Consider the following 17,904-nt stretch of genomic DNA (forward strand, 5'->3'; position numbering starts at 1 on the left):
CTCACAAATGACGCGATTTGAATAAATCGTTTCTGCATTTTCTAGAACGTATCTCGATAATAAAAGTAGTTAACAATATGATATATATATATATATATATACATATATATATAAATTATGTCGCTCCCTTATTTCCAAAGTGACACAACTCACAAAAATGTGATTTCGAGTTATCACCATAAATGAGATAGATAAACATTACTCTGCCAGTCATCAAAAGTACACTCACTTAACTTCAAAATTTAAAAAATCGTAAAATTGTCACAACTGAAAAAGATACTTAACTGTTGTGAAACAAAAATGACGTTTGAATATGCTAAGAATATATTCTTTTTGCTGATACTAGATATTTTCTGTTAAATTGAAAAATAGCTTTTCCTTGGGATATTTAATTTTTTAATCTAATTTTGCTTTAGATTTTGTTGCTTATATTATTGTTAACTTTTTCGTCGTGTCACTTTAACGGAGCGAAATGTATCTAGAGGCATTGTGTAAATTAATTCAAAGAAGAAAAACGCGGGTGATATAATATTTTTATAATTGTGTTGACAAAAATCACACATATTATAGAAAATCGTAATTTAAAAGGAAAGATATGTGACGGATATGCTCTTGAAATGGCAGTCCCTCGACTTCATTATGATGAATTTATCGTGAAATGTGTAAAGATTGTTGTGACAAATTAACACGATCCACCTCCATCTATTCTCCTATAAAAATAAAATGTAACACACGATGGGAGAAAGGAGGGTGGGGGGCTTAATACGAGGTTTGAAACCTGACATAATTACTCGGCTCCTGAGCGCCAGTTAACGCGCTTGTAAGAAACTTATTACGAATAATGTGTGTGGTGTTGTTATGTAAAATCCTCTTGCGGAAAACTTAATTGGATGTGGCATAGAGCTATTATCACCAGCAGGAAAAAAGCTGCGATATACAAGAACAAAACTGTTAATAATGTTTCAGCAGCTAGAAACGGATCAGAAAGCCGCGAAATGAGTCAGATTAACATCTCGTAAGAATATTAAATTATATACAGCGCTCAGAAACTGCTTGAAGTGATTCAGAGTTTTACCTACATTTTTCCATATCTCTTTTAATCGGCTCAGTCGCGAGCGCTCTTATTTCGATAACAGCTATTAATCGAACACGATAAGCCGGTTTTGTTCTCAACATTTTAGTTAATGGTACGTTATTACCTATGCACGCTCTAAAGAAATATCGCTCGAACGTGCCTGAACTCATAGGGACTAGTGCAATGCAAATCGGCGAGAGTTCGACTCCTACGTAAGGATTGTGCTTTATTGCGATTACGGGCGCGATCGTCGTAAAGTATATCGGCTAACGTTGGTTATTTCCACAAGCGCAGATGAACGTAATGACACAAAGTCTGTGTGACGTATATAGATATACCTGTACCCTCAGTCTGACGCTCGACTATTATCGAAGGCTCGTAAATTTCGGACTCTCGAGCAATCACGCGAGCGTACCGCGATTACGTAAAGACGAGCGGATATTTATATCCATAAAGCACCGCGCATCATGGCGTGGAGGATACCCCGCAACCACTCCGTTGAAAGGTCGATCATCGACCTGCGCTTTACTCTCGCTTACCTGTAACCGGGTTATAGCGCGGATAAATTCTTTATTTATCGCGATACCCACCACACAGACATTTCGAGTAATACATTCTCGAAAATATGTGCCGTGAGACTGGCCAGGTTTCAGCGCACGCTCGAGTGAGACTGAGACATTTGTTAACAATGTTACGAGTAACGTTGTACTCTTCAGGGCCGCTGTTAGCATTACATGAATTTTTAAGATTGCTTTACTTAGGTCGCCGTGTGTCGTCAAGGTAGGCACGCAAACCCACGGAGTTATGCATAACTTGTTTTCCCCGGGATTATTGTTCAGTTATTTTTGCGACACCGTAATTGTCTTACGACTAATATTAGTATCAATATCGTTCACAACCTTTGCGAGTATATCTTACTGCATGCATCTCACGTTCGCGTAACGCGTTTCGCAAAAAAATGCGAATTGTGGATTCGGGACTTTCTCACGCTATTTTACACTCGTGACACGGTTTCCTTCCGAGACTATACGTACTACTTTCGCATGTCGGAGAATCTTTGGGATTTCCGAATGGGAAATGCCTGCCCCTTTCTGAATCTCTATAAATTCATTAAAGTAAACCCTTCGACAGAGAGTGTTGCGTTCTCAACATCGATCGAATTCCAGACATAGTCGCTACGAGGGTGACAATGTCTTTTTTTTCACACCACGTGTCCTTGGGTTTACGTAGAGTTTGATAAGTAACTCCGCCGTGGTATTTGTAATTAATGTATATCCGCAAATGATTGTTACATGAAACATTGTTTCGACTTAGGTAATTATATCATTTAATATTTGACTTTAAGACAGTTAAAATTATTTCCCCATATTTTTTTCTTACATTTTTCTTCTAAAAACTACTTTCAATTTTTAATTGGACTTGATCTTACATACTTAATTTATTTTTCACATTTATTTTACTTTATTTTGTTAATTACGTTCAACATTTGCATTATTTCGATCTGTGAATTGTTACTCAAATCTGATCTTTCCGGCTATTTAACTGGGATACATATAGAATTTTTGACGTGAATAAAGAAATAAACCTTTGTTTGCGACACGTTTAAAAACGAATGTATTTTCATTCTCGCGCTAATTATTCATCTCTATATTGATAATGACTTTACAATAAGTTGAAACGCGTATGGATTTTTATTATTGTAATTTACGATCGATATGCTGCATTAAATCGTTACTTTTGCAAAGATTTACGCACTAATTACCGCGCTGACTCTGACTTTTTATTCACAACGGTACCGTTTTTATGCATTTGCGATGCTCGAACGTTTTAAGTTCAGCTCGATCTGTAAAGTCAGTCGTCCATGCAAAACGCTACTTAGCTACTTTAGCGGCCAGATAATCTCCGATACTTTATGTCCCTCCACTCTCCCACATCTCTCGCGTGTACGCATCGCGGGTTCAAAGCCGTAAACGTGTCTCTCTCTCGCGATGCGGCGACGTCTGGAAGGAGGCAACGAGAGGCACGAACGAAAAGTAACCAAGTCGTAGAAGGCGGGCGAGGGATACGTGATCGACCAGAGTGGAAGGAGGAGGTAAGAAGAGAAAGAGGTTTGTGGTAATTACGTAAGAGAATCAATTAAGCACGCGAATACCTGAAGAGGTATATCCCCATCCACCTACCTACCAAGGAGTTATTAATGAACTCGTCAGATATCCGTTAAATGTTCCCATCTCGAACGTGTGGCCTCTCTTTCCTTCTTTCTTCCCCTCCTTCTTCTTCTCTCTCTCTCTCTCTCTCTTACGATTATTCGTAGATCTACCGCCGTTATTTTATAAACAACGAGGACGAATCGGTAATTAATATTGGAGGAGGGTGATTGCCGAGGTCTTTAGTGGATGGGCCACTAGGGTGGATCCATCCGGTGGCGCCGCCCTTGATATATCAAGAGGGTGTCTACGTAGATGGATCGGGAGTTTATCTTATTTCCATGCTGGGAACACTTAAGCTTATTGGATTTTATGGTAAACATCACCGCGCTCGGCGGAGGATCGTAACTACCGCGGAAGGTATTGGGTTGTAAAATGATGTGCTCCGCTCGAGCGAATTTTGTTGTTTTCGAGGATCGGGGATCATTTCCGTCAGGTTCGTAAAATTAACCGGACCGATGTGGTGGAGACTATAATACGCAGGAATTGGTATTGTGTGCTTATAGAGATGGTGGCAATTTTTTTACCAGCTGCAACCGAATGACACTTTCGCACTAAGCACCCTCTTAAAGATTAACGAATTGCTCGAGTACTCGCGTTATTTTCTATTTCCACACGAGTTTTACGGCCGTTAATTTTGGCCGAAGAACCACACGAATTTCTCCGCGCTGATCCCTGTACGCTAAAATGCGCGCGAAACTCCATGAACCTCACGACTTCCGAGCGCTATAATGAATTCCGCGATTGTGCAAAGCCCGTATCGCTCTGTAATGCGTTTAGATAATTCAGATTAGATAATCGGCGTGATAATCGTGCGTTTATACCGCGCGTATTCAGTTGCAACGCAATTAACTTCCACGGCCGTGATTAATCGAGACGCGTCCATGAATTTATGGATTTCATTTAATATCTCAATGTGCGCCGGGAAAGTATAATTGAAACACGGCCTTGCCGATTGTAAGGCAAGCATCGGGAATGGGCTGAAAATTAAAAGGTACTTAACAGTATGACAAAGTAATTAACCATAAAGAGAAACTTTAATCAGATAACGTATCGCGGGGCGCGTAGAGTTGACTGCACTTCGCCACAAATCCACGAAGTACGTGCAATGGTATAAATCTTAGATACGTGTTTCTTTACGAGCGCGCGGAACGTTCGGTGCATTTTATAATGGCGATTGTAACACGCTCGTCAGAAATATCATTAACATTTCAATCTGAGAAAACGGGCTGCATCAACATTACACGTGATGTAGTCTTCATCCGTCTTTTGACCATTTTCCAATCATCAATCATATTGGCGTAAAGATAAAAACAAAGTTTATATCGCAAGTGTATATACGCATAATTCATGATAATTTTTTTTTCTCTTCTTTTCCTGGAGATAATTAAATTCTGAAGAAGTAATAACATTCATATTATCGATGAGATGTAAATCTCCACGCAAGCACGTGTGACTTAACTTGGAGATAATAATTGTTGAAGAAATCCATTGGCGCACTTAAGGAGAAGCAGAGATAAGCGCTTATTGCTACTCCCTAAATTTTGGAAAAGAGAAACAAATAAAGTATAAAAATTATTTTTACGACGCAAAAAAAGTTAAACGATCTCAATGATTAACGCCCCGGCTTATGCGCATAAATTTGGGAGAGAGTTCACTGAAAATCTTTGAAGATGAGCTTTATATAAGTATATTATAATATAAGTTTTGTGCGAAGGAGATATAAAAACGTTTGCGCTCGTCTCCGATTAAATTCCGCGGGTACGCCCCATGAAGAAATCGTTGCTTCTTGCGAGATAAAACGCGATAGCGTAGTTTTATACTTCTATACGAGTTCAGAGGAAGACACACACATTCCGCTGACACACGCGCAAAACGTCTCGACGTCGGCGAGCAAAATGACGTAACGATACCCCGCTAACGACGTAAGCGAGATCCTCGACGAGCGAGATCCACGTCAATCCACAAAGAAACGCAGGAGGATGCCATCCTAATCGCTCGTGCGACGGTATAGGGCTCGGTCACACGCACACGCGTGTACGCACACACGCGCGTACTCTCTGGTCCACGGGTTTCTCCTTCTCCCATGCGCGTTATCTCTCCGTCGCTCTAACCGGCCAGTCAGTCACTCCGGGATAAATTATAGCCGTACGGAAGGAACAGCGGCCGGTTTTTTGGGCCCGGTAGTGTGGGTGGGCCCGTCGTGTCTTCCTAAGCGCACGAGCATGCGCGTCGCAACACGCGTAAAATGATATGCGCGCGCGCAAGTGCGCGGTATGTATACATACATTTGTACGCATCGTCGCGTGATATCGTCGAGCAACAAATTTCCACCTGACTACCGGCTAACGATCGCGCGTGATCATCGCGATCGGATATTTTTGATCTTGCCAGCGGCTTTTTGTTTCGCCTTCCGCGAACTCGCCCGACCGGTTACGACTTTCCTCCCGATTAAAGTTACCATCCTTTTTTGCTTCGCGGTATAGTACGTCATTCGTTATTGTGCGCGCCGATCTTGTCGCACTGTCAGCGACATGTGAAATACGCATAGCTCGGTGTCGATGACGCAAGCGACGCTTCTTTTGCGCCGCTTGCGTTTTTCACCGTCGCCGTCGCAATTTCGCGCGATGGTATGCCCGTGATAATTGACGAAAGGAAGTGTTCCTGCGTGCCGCAGGACGTTACTCGAATTCCAGCTACTCGAACTAACTATTTCTTCCTGTACGATCGGTCACCTGTTCGCGGAAAGGGGTGGCTGAAAAATTTTATCACCGCAATAATTTAACTCACTCCCTATTGTTGTTAACTCATCTGGTCTTTCGAGCGTAAAAAAGTAATCATTGAATCTAGAATAAAATTGTCATCGACGACAGTTTGTTGAAACGAATCGCGATCGCACATTAACGTATTACAACTATAAATTGACATGCCTCTTTAGATTTGTGGGATAATTTAGTACTTTCTAGGAAAACACACGGTTCTCCACCTGTCTGTTTTATAGTTAACAACGTATATGACGTGCAAAATATTATGCGTGTCATATACGCACTACAGTTTATGTTGCGCACCCTTAGGGGACTCTTGTAGTTTCAAAATATACGTACGCGTATCATATGTGATACGATTGAACAAGAGTTGAAAGGCAATTGGTCACGCTACGAGTAAATATCACTTATGAGTAAATAGCATTTATGAGACATTAAGAGAGTAAGAATTTTTATTGCAGGTTGCAATAATTGATGGTTTGACTGTAATACATGATTGTGCCTACACTGTGCGTTTGATAATGAAGAAACTGTCGTTGTACACATATTTTTCTAGATGTCATTACACGCTCTCGCGTGTGGAGGTGCACCAAAACGTATACGGAACTGGTATCTGCTTCGCTAATAATTTCCTCAATCTCGGTTAACAATAAAACACGCAATACTTGACGACGCACACAAATGAACGCGGACCATCGTACGATTGCGACGCGATCCGGCATTTTTGACTTCGCTCGTCTTCCACGAAGCCGTCCGACCGGTTGCCTTCTGCCTTCCATAAATATTCTACCCCTCGTCGTAATGATGTCATCCATTACCACTACCGCAGTCTTTTTTTATCGCATTATCGATGAACGAAATATAGATATCTCCGAGGCGAATGGCAGTTAATATGATAAGTTCAATTAAGAACCGTGTCTCGAATACCCGATCGTTTTTTCCGCTTCCTCGCGCTTTCAAAAGTCGTCGGTAAAAATTTATTCGCCAGGTATATAATGCCAGGTTTGTAATGGAATCTATTAATTTGTGATTGAAAACGATCGCTTCGTGAAAAATAAAGAAACGTTCGCTTTAACGTTGAAATAGAAAGGTGTACGTACCTACAATTTAGAATGCGTATGGTTTATATACGCTGGTACATTTTATGCTCTCACATAATTAGGCTTATATAAACGTCAACGTGTACCGATACACACAGGTTACTAATACCCGATTATAGGTGGGCGTAAACAAGTCCGATTATCTCTCTCATAGCGGAGAGGCGACACGCCAGCGTTCAGTGTGTGTGCGTCGGACGATTCACCTATCTGCTTATAAATTTATATAAATACCGTACGAAATGGCGACGTTAGTCCACGTCGGGACGCAGTCTCGCGCGACAACAACAAGACGGGTATAATACAGTCGTCATGCGCGAGAAGAAGGCAACAAGGCGGTAGACAGATACTCGGAGATTAAGAGAGAAAGAAAAAGAGACAGAGTGTGTAAGTCGTAGTCTTTTCCATTGGCGCTTGCTACTAATTATTTATTTACCAAATCTACTGATGCCACGTCAGCCACGTGTCGCCGTATACATATAACACTCCGCGGAATACCGCATGTCCGAAGAGTCCGTGACGTGTAGCGGCCCACCCACGTACGCGTGTAAAGTCCCTTCTTTCAACGCAACGGTATATCTCACAATATGTTACTCCGATCCTCGGGAGTGAACGAGCGAAGCAATGAACGAATGTATATGAACGCGTACATTCATGGCAAAGGCGAAGATACGTTCGTCGTGTCATTGCTTATCGACGACAGGACAACTTCCGGTTTGCATTTGCGCGCTCGAGCGCTTCCTCGTGTCACGGAGCCGTGTCTGCCGGAGGGCCACAGCGTGATTGACGTGCTCTGGGTGGTCAGTCGTGTATGTGCTTAATGTGAAAGACTTGGCTAATCGACGCTAATCTCATTTCAGGAAGAGATGCTTTATGTGTGCTGTCGTTAGTACATTACTCGTATATCTTATGCGAGGTACAGCAAGTATGATTGATACCCAGTATAACTGTTGAAGTGACGAATTAAATTAATTTGGAAGCACCAGGCATACATTCGTTTGCACTTTATTATCTACAACAGATTTAAATATATCGAGAAATTTAAGCAAAAATGCTGTGCATTATATTTAGCAATTTATAACAGAAATGGGTATAGGAATGAACTTCTTAACGAATAATGTATGTATCGACTAGCTGTGGGACTGGTCGAGTTTTCCGCGGTTCCTAATACAGCAACTGAATGCCTCGCTGGTAGACGCGCGGCTAAACGGATGATTTTCATTTTATACAATGAGCACAAATGAGAGAGCATGTCCGATACGTGTAAAACCACCGCTGTCTGATGTAAGTGCATTATAATGTACGTCGCTGTGACATATTCGGCGACTTACGTGACTGCGAGTTGAATTAGCTGCGTCCAGTTACCAAGGCAGGGACGTAAAGACGCGATCATTATGTCTCGGAGCGACGACAGGTCCACTTTCGTGGTCTAAGTCACTTTCTCCTCTCGTGAATTATTTGCCATGAAGAGCTCGACGTGTTCCGTTCGAACACGGCTGTACGAAAAGTTGTTCTCACAAAGGTTACCTAAGTGTTGGACGAATATAAACACGAATAGGTCTGTAATCGGACTTTTGGAGATATTTTAGAAAGTAAACTTAGCGAATTAGTAACGTTTAGTGTCGGGTCAATCGATGCCATCGTGTCTGCGCCATTGTCGAATGTCAAGCGTAAATTTGTGCTGCTGTTGTTGACGACAACGGCCATTTAAAGCGCGTCCGTTATTCCGGCGCGCATTCACAGCAGCTTCGATGTGTTCGTGCGAGAGACTAGGGAGGTGATTGATGTCCTCCAGAAGGCACAATCAACTAAGCGCGTTACACCGAAGGAAGGAAACACACTACCCGTCTTCAAAACCACGCGCGATTCGAAAAATTTCATAACAAGCGGAGATTTATTTTGTCATTTGCAGTTCCGCTTTAAGGGTTTTGTAGTGATCAACGTGCATCGTCGATGCGGCGAATCACATTTTCCAATATAGAATCACTTATTATATTCACTTTGCGTGTTTCTACTGGATTAACGAATAATCGAATCCGATGGCTGTCACACGCGAGATCAAAGTACGAGATTAAATGTGTTCCGCGCCGTGATGCTGTGTGCTTTGTAAGCAAAGGCGATCATTGAACATTTCTGAAAATTCTCCGAAGCCACGTATGAGTCATTCTCGAATAGAGCTTCCACGAATTTACTACACGTGTCACGCAATGATTGTGGATCCTACGCGTATAGAACGATTATAAGAACCTGTGATTGGTGTGATTGGTGCGGGGTCATTTCCGTTTATAAAGGCATACGACAAACAGCTTCCTCTCGAGAAACACCTACGCCGTGTGGTCTTATTGCTACGCGTAAATCTTGCAAACGTTGCCGATGAGGCAATATCGAGATCAGCAAAATTGATGAAAAAGAATTATCTGTTCTTTGATATAAAAAAAGAGATCCATTCTTAATTCTGTTGATGACTGTTAATAAAATGTTGATGAAAAAAAAGACATTTGAATATAAATACTGAGAGGTACGTTAAGCGCGTTTAAACATTTATTTATACATATGTAGCTCGATACATTGATTAGGACGCGAGATTGGAATGTAGAAAAGAAGATAAATCATTGTCCAACGCATAGATTAAAATATTCAGAAAATAATATAAAAACTTTTTAAAATTCTTTATAAAAAGCGTTTAAATCATTCTTCTAAATCAATCAATCTTCTAAAGTATCTCCGCGTGTGTATACATTTATAATTATAAATATATGCATAAAGTTAAAATTAAATGTCACGTGTTTAGCTATAAGAATATATTGAAAGAATAAAATATCCTACGATAATGCGACTCCGTCGTTTCGATATCAGGATAGATCGAGTGATGAGTGTGCGTTTCGTCGATCCGAGCTGCGATTTCCTTTCACTGATAGATTCTTTATGCCTCCCTGGATACCGATTAGCGGCGAACTCAATTTCTAAACGCGTAATCGGCCGCGTGTGCCTCGCATTACACCTACGGATTGCCTGTCTGTCAATCCGGAGGCTCATTAGCGGGCTTGGTATACGTTCTTTCTGCCGTTTATTAACCGCCAGAGATTATCCCGATATAGCGATAGGCCGCAGCACACTATCCACCTGGCGTAAACAATTTCTAATTGAAGACACACTCGCAACGTTTCTTTGTGCCCGTTCCACTGGCTGCATCTCGATAATGCATTTAGCCTGGCACCGCCGTTATCGCGTCGCGCAATATCGCACGCTCATCATTCTCCTATCGACATCGGCTTTTAATTACTTATTAACTGCTAATATATTACCGAGAAGATCGATGGTCGAATCAAATGCCTTGAAACCCGTGAAAGGTTACCTATAACGCTCGTCTCTCGTTACAGCTACCGTGAATCATTTCAATTGCAGCGGTTTCGCAAATTTTCACGTTAACGAGATACTAGACATTTACACGCGATTTTCAACCGTATGAACTGCCCTATCAATGTACACGAGTAAAAACATCAACGCGGTATTCATGGAGGTTCAAGTGAACGTAAACATTATACTCGTCTTTCGTAAACAATAATTGGCCCACTTGCACATTCAGGGCAGATTTTTTATCGCAAGATATCATTTGCGCGTATTTTCTTTTTGTACCGGAAGAGAAACGTATCTATAATTTCCGATCAGCGAATGAAAATGATGGAACGCAAGCAGCAGAAAATAAGGTTCGTATTTCACTATCAGTCATATAAAAGCTCGCTTCGTTACGTCAAGTTATACGCCTGGAAGTTGCAGTAGATCTTTGAATGGCGAAGGGAGGCACATTCCGGGACTACGCAGCAAATAGATCCCCTGCGGTGTTAACCACCATCTACGCGGTCTGTTAATCGCGCGGTATAGCAACCTGCGCGTCAAGAAGACATCCCGGAGTTGGGCTAATATTGACTTAACTATTAATTAATTCTACGATGACAACGCGTAACGCGAGAGTCGACGACATGCGAAAGTCAGAAAACGAGACAACGACACGTAAATGTTAGACGTCGGACGGTAATCTAAAAAGAGAGAACGCATCAAAAGAGCTGTAAGTTTCAAATAAGACGGATTGACAGTTTCAGGTCGCGCGCGATACGATCTTTTCATGTTAAAATGACAGAAAATTGCCCGAATGATAATAAATTTGAATCCTAATGAGAATCAATTTTAATCTCTTTCCAGCATGATGATAATTGTCAACAACATATAACTTCCTTTCACCGTGATGTCTAATTATGGCGATGTTTTCCTCAAAGTTGCGTCGCGTATACCTTAATTACATATTTGACTCTAATCAATGCGCAAAGTCTTAAAACCTATTAATTATTTCACATATCGTCATATAACATCGTGCAATTAACAACTTTGTATTCGTCTCGACGAAATTTTGCACAACAAACTTCTCACTAGTCGCGTTAAATGGCGCGTTCAAATACGCCTATCCTTTAACGCCTATCTCCCAACAAGAATCCAATTTTCTGCGTCCGAGAAGAAATTTGATCCGCGCGATGGACCGCGAAAGATAACATCGCGAACAAGAACGATAATTGTCGGAATCATTAATAGATCGTTAGAAGGGATTTTATTCAGATGATGAAACGTTCTGAAACGAACGTAACGCGCGCTCCGCTCCTTCTTTTTGTGCCTTCGAGACACATTCGCTTTTCCGCTGCTGGTTTCTTCTGCCCGCGCTGGAACGGAAGCTGCCCTGTGGTTGTTACGCAATTAACAGACGTGGAATTGACAGACAATTATCTCAATGTAGATATAATGATAGTGTCTCGACCGCGCGCGGCTCCTCGTTCCTCAGCGATAAAGATACATTTCTTCTTCTTTAATCGCACGTAATACGTAGGATATTTTTAGATCAATCTTCCAAGCCCATTTCCTTCCCTCCGTGTAATATGCAGGCTTTCAATTCATTCTCGCATCGAGCATCGCGATCTTAAGACACGTACGATTGAATAACAGCGCCGTTTGTTACAAACAGGTATACTGCAGAATGCAACGGCGCTGTCTTATCTAAAAATTTACATTACCGATAACTGGAGCGCGAACGGAAGCCATTCATAGGTTTTGTAACCGCCTTCAGGGCCGCCGTCGTATGTGGCCGGTACACAGCGCCAGTCTGGATTTGTTATCGTGTCCAGCCGTGGAGAACGAGAAGCACCTTCGATTTAACCCTAACAAGATCGATGGATCCCGCGAGACCGCCCGATACGGAGCAAACGCGCTTGCTTACACACGTATGCCAATTGTACGTATGTACGTATATCGGCCCTCCCGTTCGATCGATCGAGCACGAGAAAACGAGAGAGAGAGAGAGAGAGAGAGAGGAGAGAAACGGAGCAAAGCCATACGGGAACCAGGTTCGTGAATTAATCCCTCTTTATCTCATAACGAACATTTCGTTAAGGCGCTCGATCGTTTCGCCATATAACGCTGCTTTCCACTGATAGCCGATCGCTCCTTTAATTATGCAAACGTTACGAACTATATACTCGCCGACGAATAATGACGGACAAATATCGGATCGTTCCAGCTGTCCACGGAACGGGATTGTTCCTCGAACATGCGCGAGCACCTTTCGCGAGGAACAATTCGACGGTGCTTTAGGTTTCGCGTGATGCAGCCGAGTTATCATAAAATTGACGGCCGCGTTAATCACGCAATTTCTCGATCGTGCAGTTTTCGTTCCCGTTTACGGCGCGCGTTGCAACATGCGTTTTCTCTCCCCTCCCGTGACGTACGACAACGCGAGTTTAATGCTTTCGTGCATTGACAATATCTATCGCTAGTATATTATAAAAGCACGCGCGCCGTAAGGTTTTTTTTTTTTCTAAAAATCAAATTCTCAACCGCGTGATACGCGGAACCCGCAACGAATACGCGCGAGATATGTAGTTACGCTGCCCTTTTACCGACGGTGCTCCACGGTGCACTATTTCGAGCCTCGTTAACGGGAAATCGCGCCTGTACGCGCGTATCCGAGGCCGAGGGAACTAATTAGCCATAACTTTCCGCAAATGGATTTTAGCGCGCGATACCGCCGGCTTTATTGCACCTCGCGCTCCTCGCCCGAGAGGTGTGCTGCTGCTGGTGCAAACGTATCGGGTCCGCGTCCGGTTAGTGACGACTATTCGACACTCTGTTACGAACTTAATTATGCAATATTCCGATGCGCGCAGTTTTATCGTCGCGGACCTCATTCCCTTTCCGCATCGGTGGAACAGGTGATAAGCACAAACGCATGCGGCTTGATCGATCGTCGTCGCGTATAACTTTCCCACGTTACGATTACGGAATGTAATTTGCTCTAGAACGGTAACGCGCACTCGACTGATGATGTGTCGACCTTATTACTTTTCTTTTTTTTTATCTAGGTTACTCGCGACGACTGTTGTTGAAGTTAAATAAAGCGATCTTTAACGAATGATCCTGTGAGCAATGTTACCATCTTACATAACCTGCAGCGAAGAATACGAATTGTGGGTGATTCAGAGAGTTTGTTCAAAAATTAAGTTTAACTTTTAAGGTGTATATAAAATGATTAATATTGCCTTGATACATTTGATTATTTTGACCCGACATATTTTATACTTTCGATCTGTGAAAATATTATTCTATAATTACAGAGGTTCGGCATTTCCATTATGCAGTACATTTATACTGAAGTGCTTGCGATCTGTAATTTGATCCGTACAGCGTTTACCATTGATAAATAAGTCGATAACGAGGAAGGAGTTTCGTTTTATATCAAATTACTGCGGGTGTGAAAGTGCTCCCGGTGTGCGTGCAACCAGCAATACGTCACCGATTAGATTCGTTTGTCCTTTTTCTCCGTCGATGAGAGGATACGTGTTTAAAAATTGCTAGCCTTGTCGCGACCGTATCGCACTTATTCACCGGATATTAATGCATATGCAAACGCGCGAAAAGAATAACTCGTGGAAACATATCGACCATGATATCGATGAACTGCGCTGCATGCAGAGTATAGTACATGCAATTACGGTAATTAGATTTTACATTAGTCGTTTTAACAACTCGCACTTCTTATCTACGAAATTACGCGTTGTAAAGACATAATAGAAAAAGGTGATCCAATAATATCTCCCCTGGCAAGAGTATTTATCTATTCGTCACGGTGTTTGGTGTAATGAACGGTCCTGACGGCGACACATTACAATTATAAAGTTGGCGCGTTGATAAAACCGCCGTAATGCAATGAGCAAGTTTTCACTTAAAAAAAGATGTTATCGCGCAGAGCTAGATACTTAACTGACAAGATACGGAAATGCGTATTACCGCAGAATGTTAACAACCCCGATAATTCATAGATACGCGCGAGCGTTATGACAATTTGTAATTCTGGAATATAAATCGCTGTGGGATATAATTTTAACGATGTAAAGATATAAAGGGTGTACAAGTCATATATAATTAAACATAAATATATTATATATAATACGTGTGTGATGTACATAACGCGAAGATAAATGTATTTATCAATTATCTGAATTTATCGATCAAATTTTTGCGCAACAAACAACGAGTCTCGGATCCGCCTAGAAAATTGTTACTCGAGTACCAGGTGAGAAATGGCTGCACTTGATTTATGAGGCAGAGACCGGCTATTTCTCCGACTGCTTAACTATTGTTTCCTGACAATAAGCGTATATCAGATATGAATGACACGAAGAAACGTTCTCTATCATTCATCAAGCTGGCACTCGGCCGGGAAGTAAAGTAATTACACGTTTTCCTGTGTCACTTGAAAGGACCATCTATCTGCGCGATGCTGCAAAAACGTGGCAATAATACCGACATACTTCTTTCGAAAAGCAGATGATAATTAACTGTCCGATCAATATAGCGTAAGGTGCCGTGATACATAACGCAGGTTGGTTAAAAATAAACTATTTTATACAGTAGAATCGTCCACGTGTTGTACGATCGTGTACTTTGAAGATTCTTCGTCGATAAATCATATTCTGCCGATAAATACGCGCAAATATATGTTGCTTAAATTAAACCGATAAGATCTTAAGTTATTTGCTGTATTACGAAGGTAGGGAGATACGCGATTCCATATACAAAAACTGTTTCGTCATGAATTACGAGGTTATTCTTCCGCGCTTCCAATTTATATGTTTATACAGTTGCACCATTTTCGCTTACTGAGGCATATCATAATTAATATGATATGCGTATGCTGTATGTTTCCCTAATTAATTATTATTTGAAAAACGTGGCAGCCGATTTCACGAATGAACGGTGTATTACACGTCAATCGTGACAGTAGTAAATTACAGTCGTTTTACAAACGCTTTCTCACACAATGGCGAGAAACATTTTCTCCCGGTGTTGAATATTTCTTCTCCGACTAAGAAATTTATACATTCGGCATTTGCGGCCATATTATACGCTCTTAATGAGAGATTCTATTCACGCGGATTGGGCAATTCTGCTCGAACAATGAATGCGTAAAACTCATTTCGCCATTTGAAATGTCCAGCAATATATTTCTTCGAATATTAACACGCGAACTTCTCTACGCTGGATAAACAATGAAAGTAAATTTTGATTAATCATATTATTATACGGTATATTATTTACCGTTACATTCCCATAAGACTGTATAAAATACGCGGAATTTTGATGAGATCATAATGCGGATTGTCTGTCATATTTCAACGACGCGGTTTAAATCATTGTTCCCATTACGTGACAAATCAAAGCTTCATTGTAGTGACGCGTTACATAGGCGATTGCTAAAGATTTCATTATGACACGTCACAACAAATAAAACTTTCCCAAATATCTCTTAAAATAAACTCACTTTGCGACCTAATTGCCATTATGCTACATCAGACATGAAGCCAAACAAAGACAAATTTACATAGCGTAATGCACGAATATCGCCGAAACAACAACAATCGACAACTTACCCGAGGAAGGCCGGTCCGAATATCTGGTGCAGTAGACCCACGCTGGCCATAACATCTTTCCAGGATCGGTTGATCCGGTCGTCGAGTTGGTCGTCGAGTTCCCAGCCGAAACACCGGTGGGGGAGGCGTTGGTTGTCGTCGTCTCCGAGCTGCTCCTCTCAGAAGTGTCGGAGGACGATTCTAGGAAGTCCTTCGTTAGATCGATCGGCCTCGAAGACACTTTCTTAGGCCGGGACTTCTTCAAGGAGATAGGATCCGTGATTCTCCTGCCAAAGTCCGCTTTTAAAATATTATCTATACTGAACTTTAGGCCTGCTTGATGCTGTAGGTTGTTGTTGTTGTTGTTGTTGTTATTGTTGTTGTGATGATTGCCGTTGTTGCTGATACTATTTTGCACGCCATTCGCGGAGGGCAGGGTACGCCCGTTCTCCTCCCTAGCGCTGGGCGACGCCGGACTCCCGGGATCCCGTTGCAAGAGCTTGCTGACCGAGAGCCGGTGCTGGTGCACCGAATTCGCCGGTACATGCTGTACCTGCGAGCTCTGATGCAGATGCGTATGGGCGTTCGCGTGATGTAGATGCTGACTGTGATGCGGCATCAACGAGGTAGTCTCCCGCGGATCTCTGCAAGCAGCGGGATGGAGAACGGGCGTCGTTGCTTGAAGCCCGGTGACCGTCATGGCCGACGGTGGTGATAACGAGAGTCTCGTTACTAAAGGAACGCTTATTGGTGTACGATGTAACCTTTCTACAGTGGGATAAACGATTTCGTGACCTAGGCCGTGCTGAACTCGCGCCGTATAGTCGGAGATATCGGGCTCCCTAGAAGAATATCGAGTAAGGAGATGTTGCTGATGACTGGATTGGTATCTAGGTATGATAGCCTCTTGTATAGCTTCCGGTCGACCTGGAGACGAGGCGGTAGCCGAGGAAGAAGCTGGAGATCTGACGGAAGACGCCGTAGGGGACGATGGTGGTTGACTGTAACCAGGTGGACTTGGTGCTGGAACGTGATTATTGGACGTACGCTGATAATAAAGATCGTTGCAACTGGCGGAGCTGGAAGGCGATGGTGTCGCCGACGTTCTCGTGTTCTCCTCGTCGCGGAACTCGCCTCGGCTACTCGCGGATTCCTGGTCGTACCTCATCGAGCCGCATACGCGCACTCCAACCACGCTGGTTGGCGTCGGTTCGCTGCCAACGCTCAACACTTCGCTCGTGTCGCTCTCACAATCACTGTCTGCGTTGTGGCATTCTGCTGTTCTCCGCGTCTGATCCCGTTTCTCCGCTTCCTCCTGATCCTGATCCAGTCGTGAGATCAGGTGGTTCGACCTGATCTCCGGGTCCGATGAGTCCAGACCCATTGGTGCCTCCGGGAGTGTACTCGACATTTTTTACCCGAAGAAACACCCACCTCGCACAATGACAAGCTTCGTTTACTTGATCCGATCACAACGGAACTTTTACAGGCCGTGTTTTCATGATGCCTTTTTCTCCCCGTAACGTTTCTTCAAGAGTGTTAATCATAACTCTCTTTTAATACTTAATATCATTGTTAATGATTTATTTTACGGAAATTGTCCGTCTAGCACTGATAAATGATGTCATTCTTATATTTGTACATATCTTTATCATTATCCGTTAGAGTTTTACAATTCTTTTTAACATACATGATCGATTAACAAGATCATAATCTATAACTATTCTTCTATTAGGAGAATTTCTCTTCACAATGTCACACTTTTGACGTTTACTTCGACCGCTTGCGAGTTTTATATCAGCTAAACAATAA

At 42.3% G+C, this 17,904-nt stretch overlaps 1 protein-coding gene across 1 annotated transcript in view; it reads right to left on the reverse strand.

The window, feature by feature from the left end:
- Window positions 1-17,503, reverse strand: part of LOC108780118 (probable serine/threonine-protein kinase DDB_G0282963) — a 70,771-nt gene extending 53,268 nt beyond the window's left edge. Inside the window, exon 1 of the mRNA XM_018547715.1 lies at window positions 16,114-17,503. Within this exon, the coding sequence (XP_018403217.1) occupies window positions 16,114-17,503 (1,390 nt within the window). The remainder of the gene's footprint in view (window positions 1-16,113) is intronic.
- Window positions 17,504-17,904: the final 401 nt, after the last annotated feature.

This window comes from Cyphomyrmex costatus, unplaced genomic scaffold (genome assembly GCF_001594065.2).
Source record: "Cyphomyrmex costatus isolate MS0001 unplaced genomic scaffold, Ccosl1.0 scaffold122, whole genome shotgun sequence".
Taxonomy (NCBI): Eukaryota; Metazoa; Arthropoda; class Insecta; order Hymenoptera; family Formicidae; genus Cyphomyrmex; species Cyphomyrmex costatus.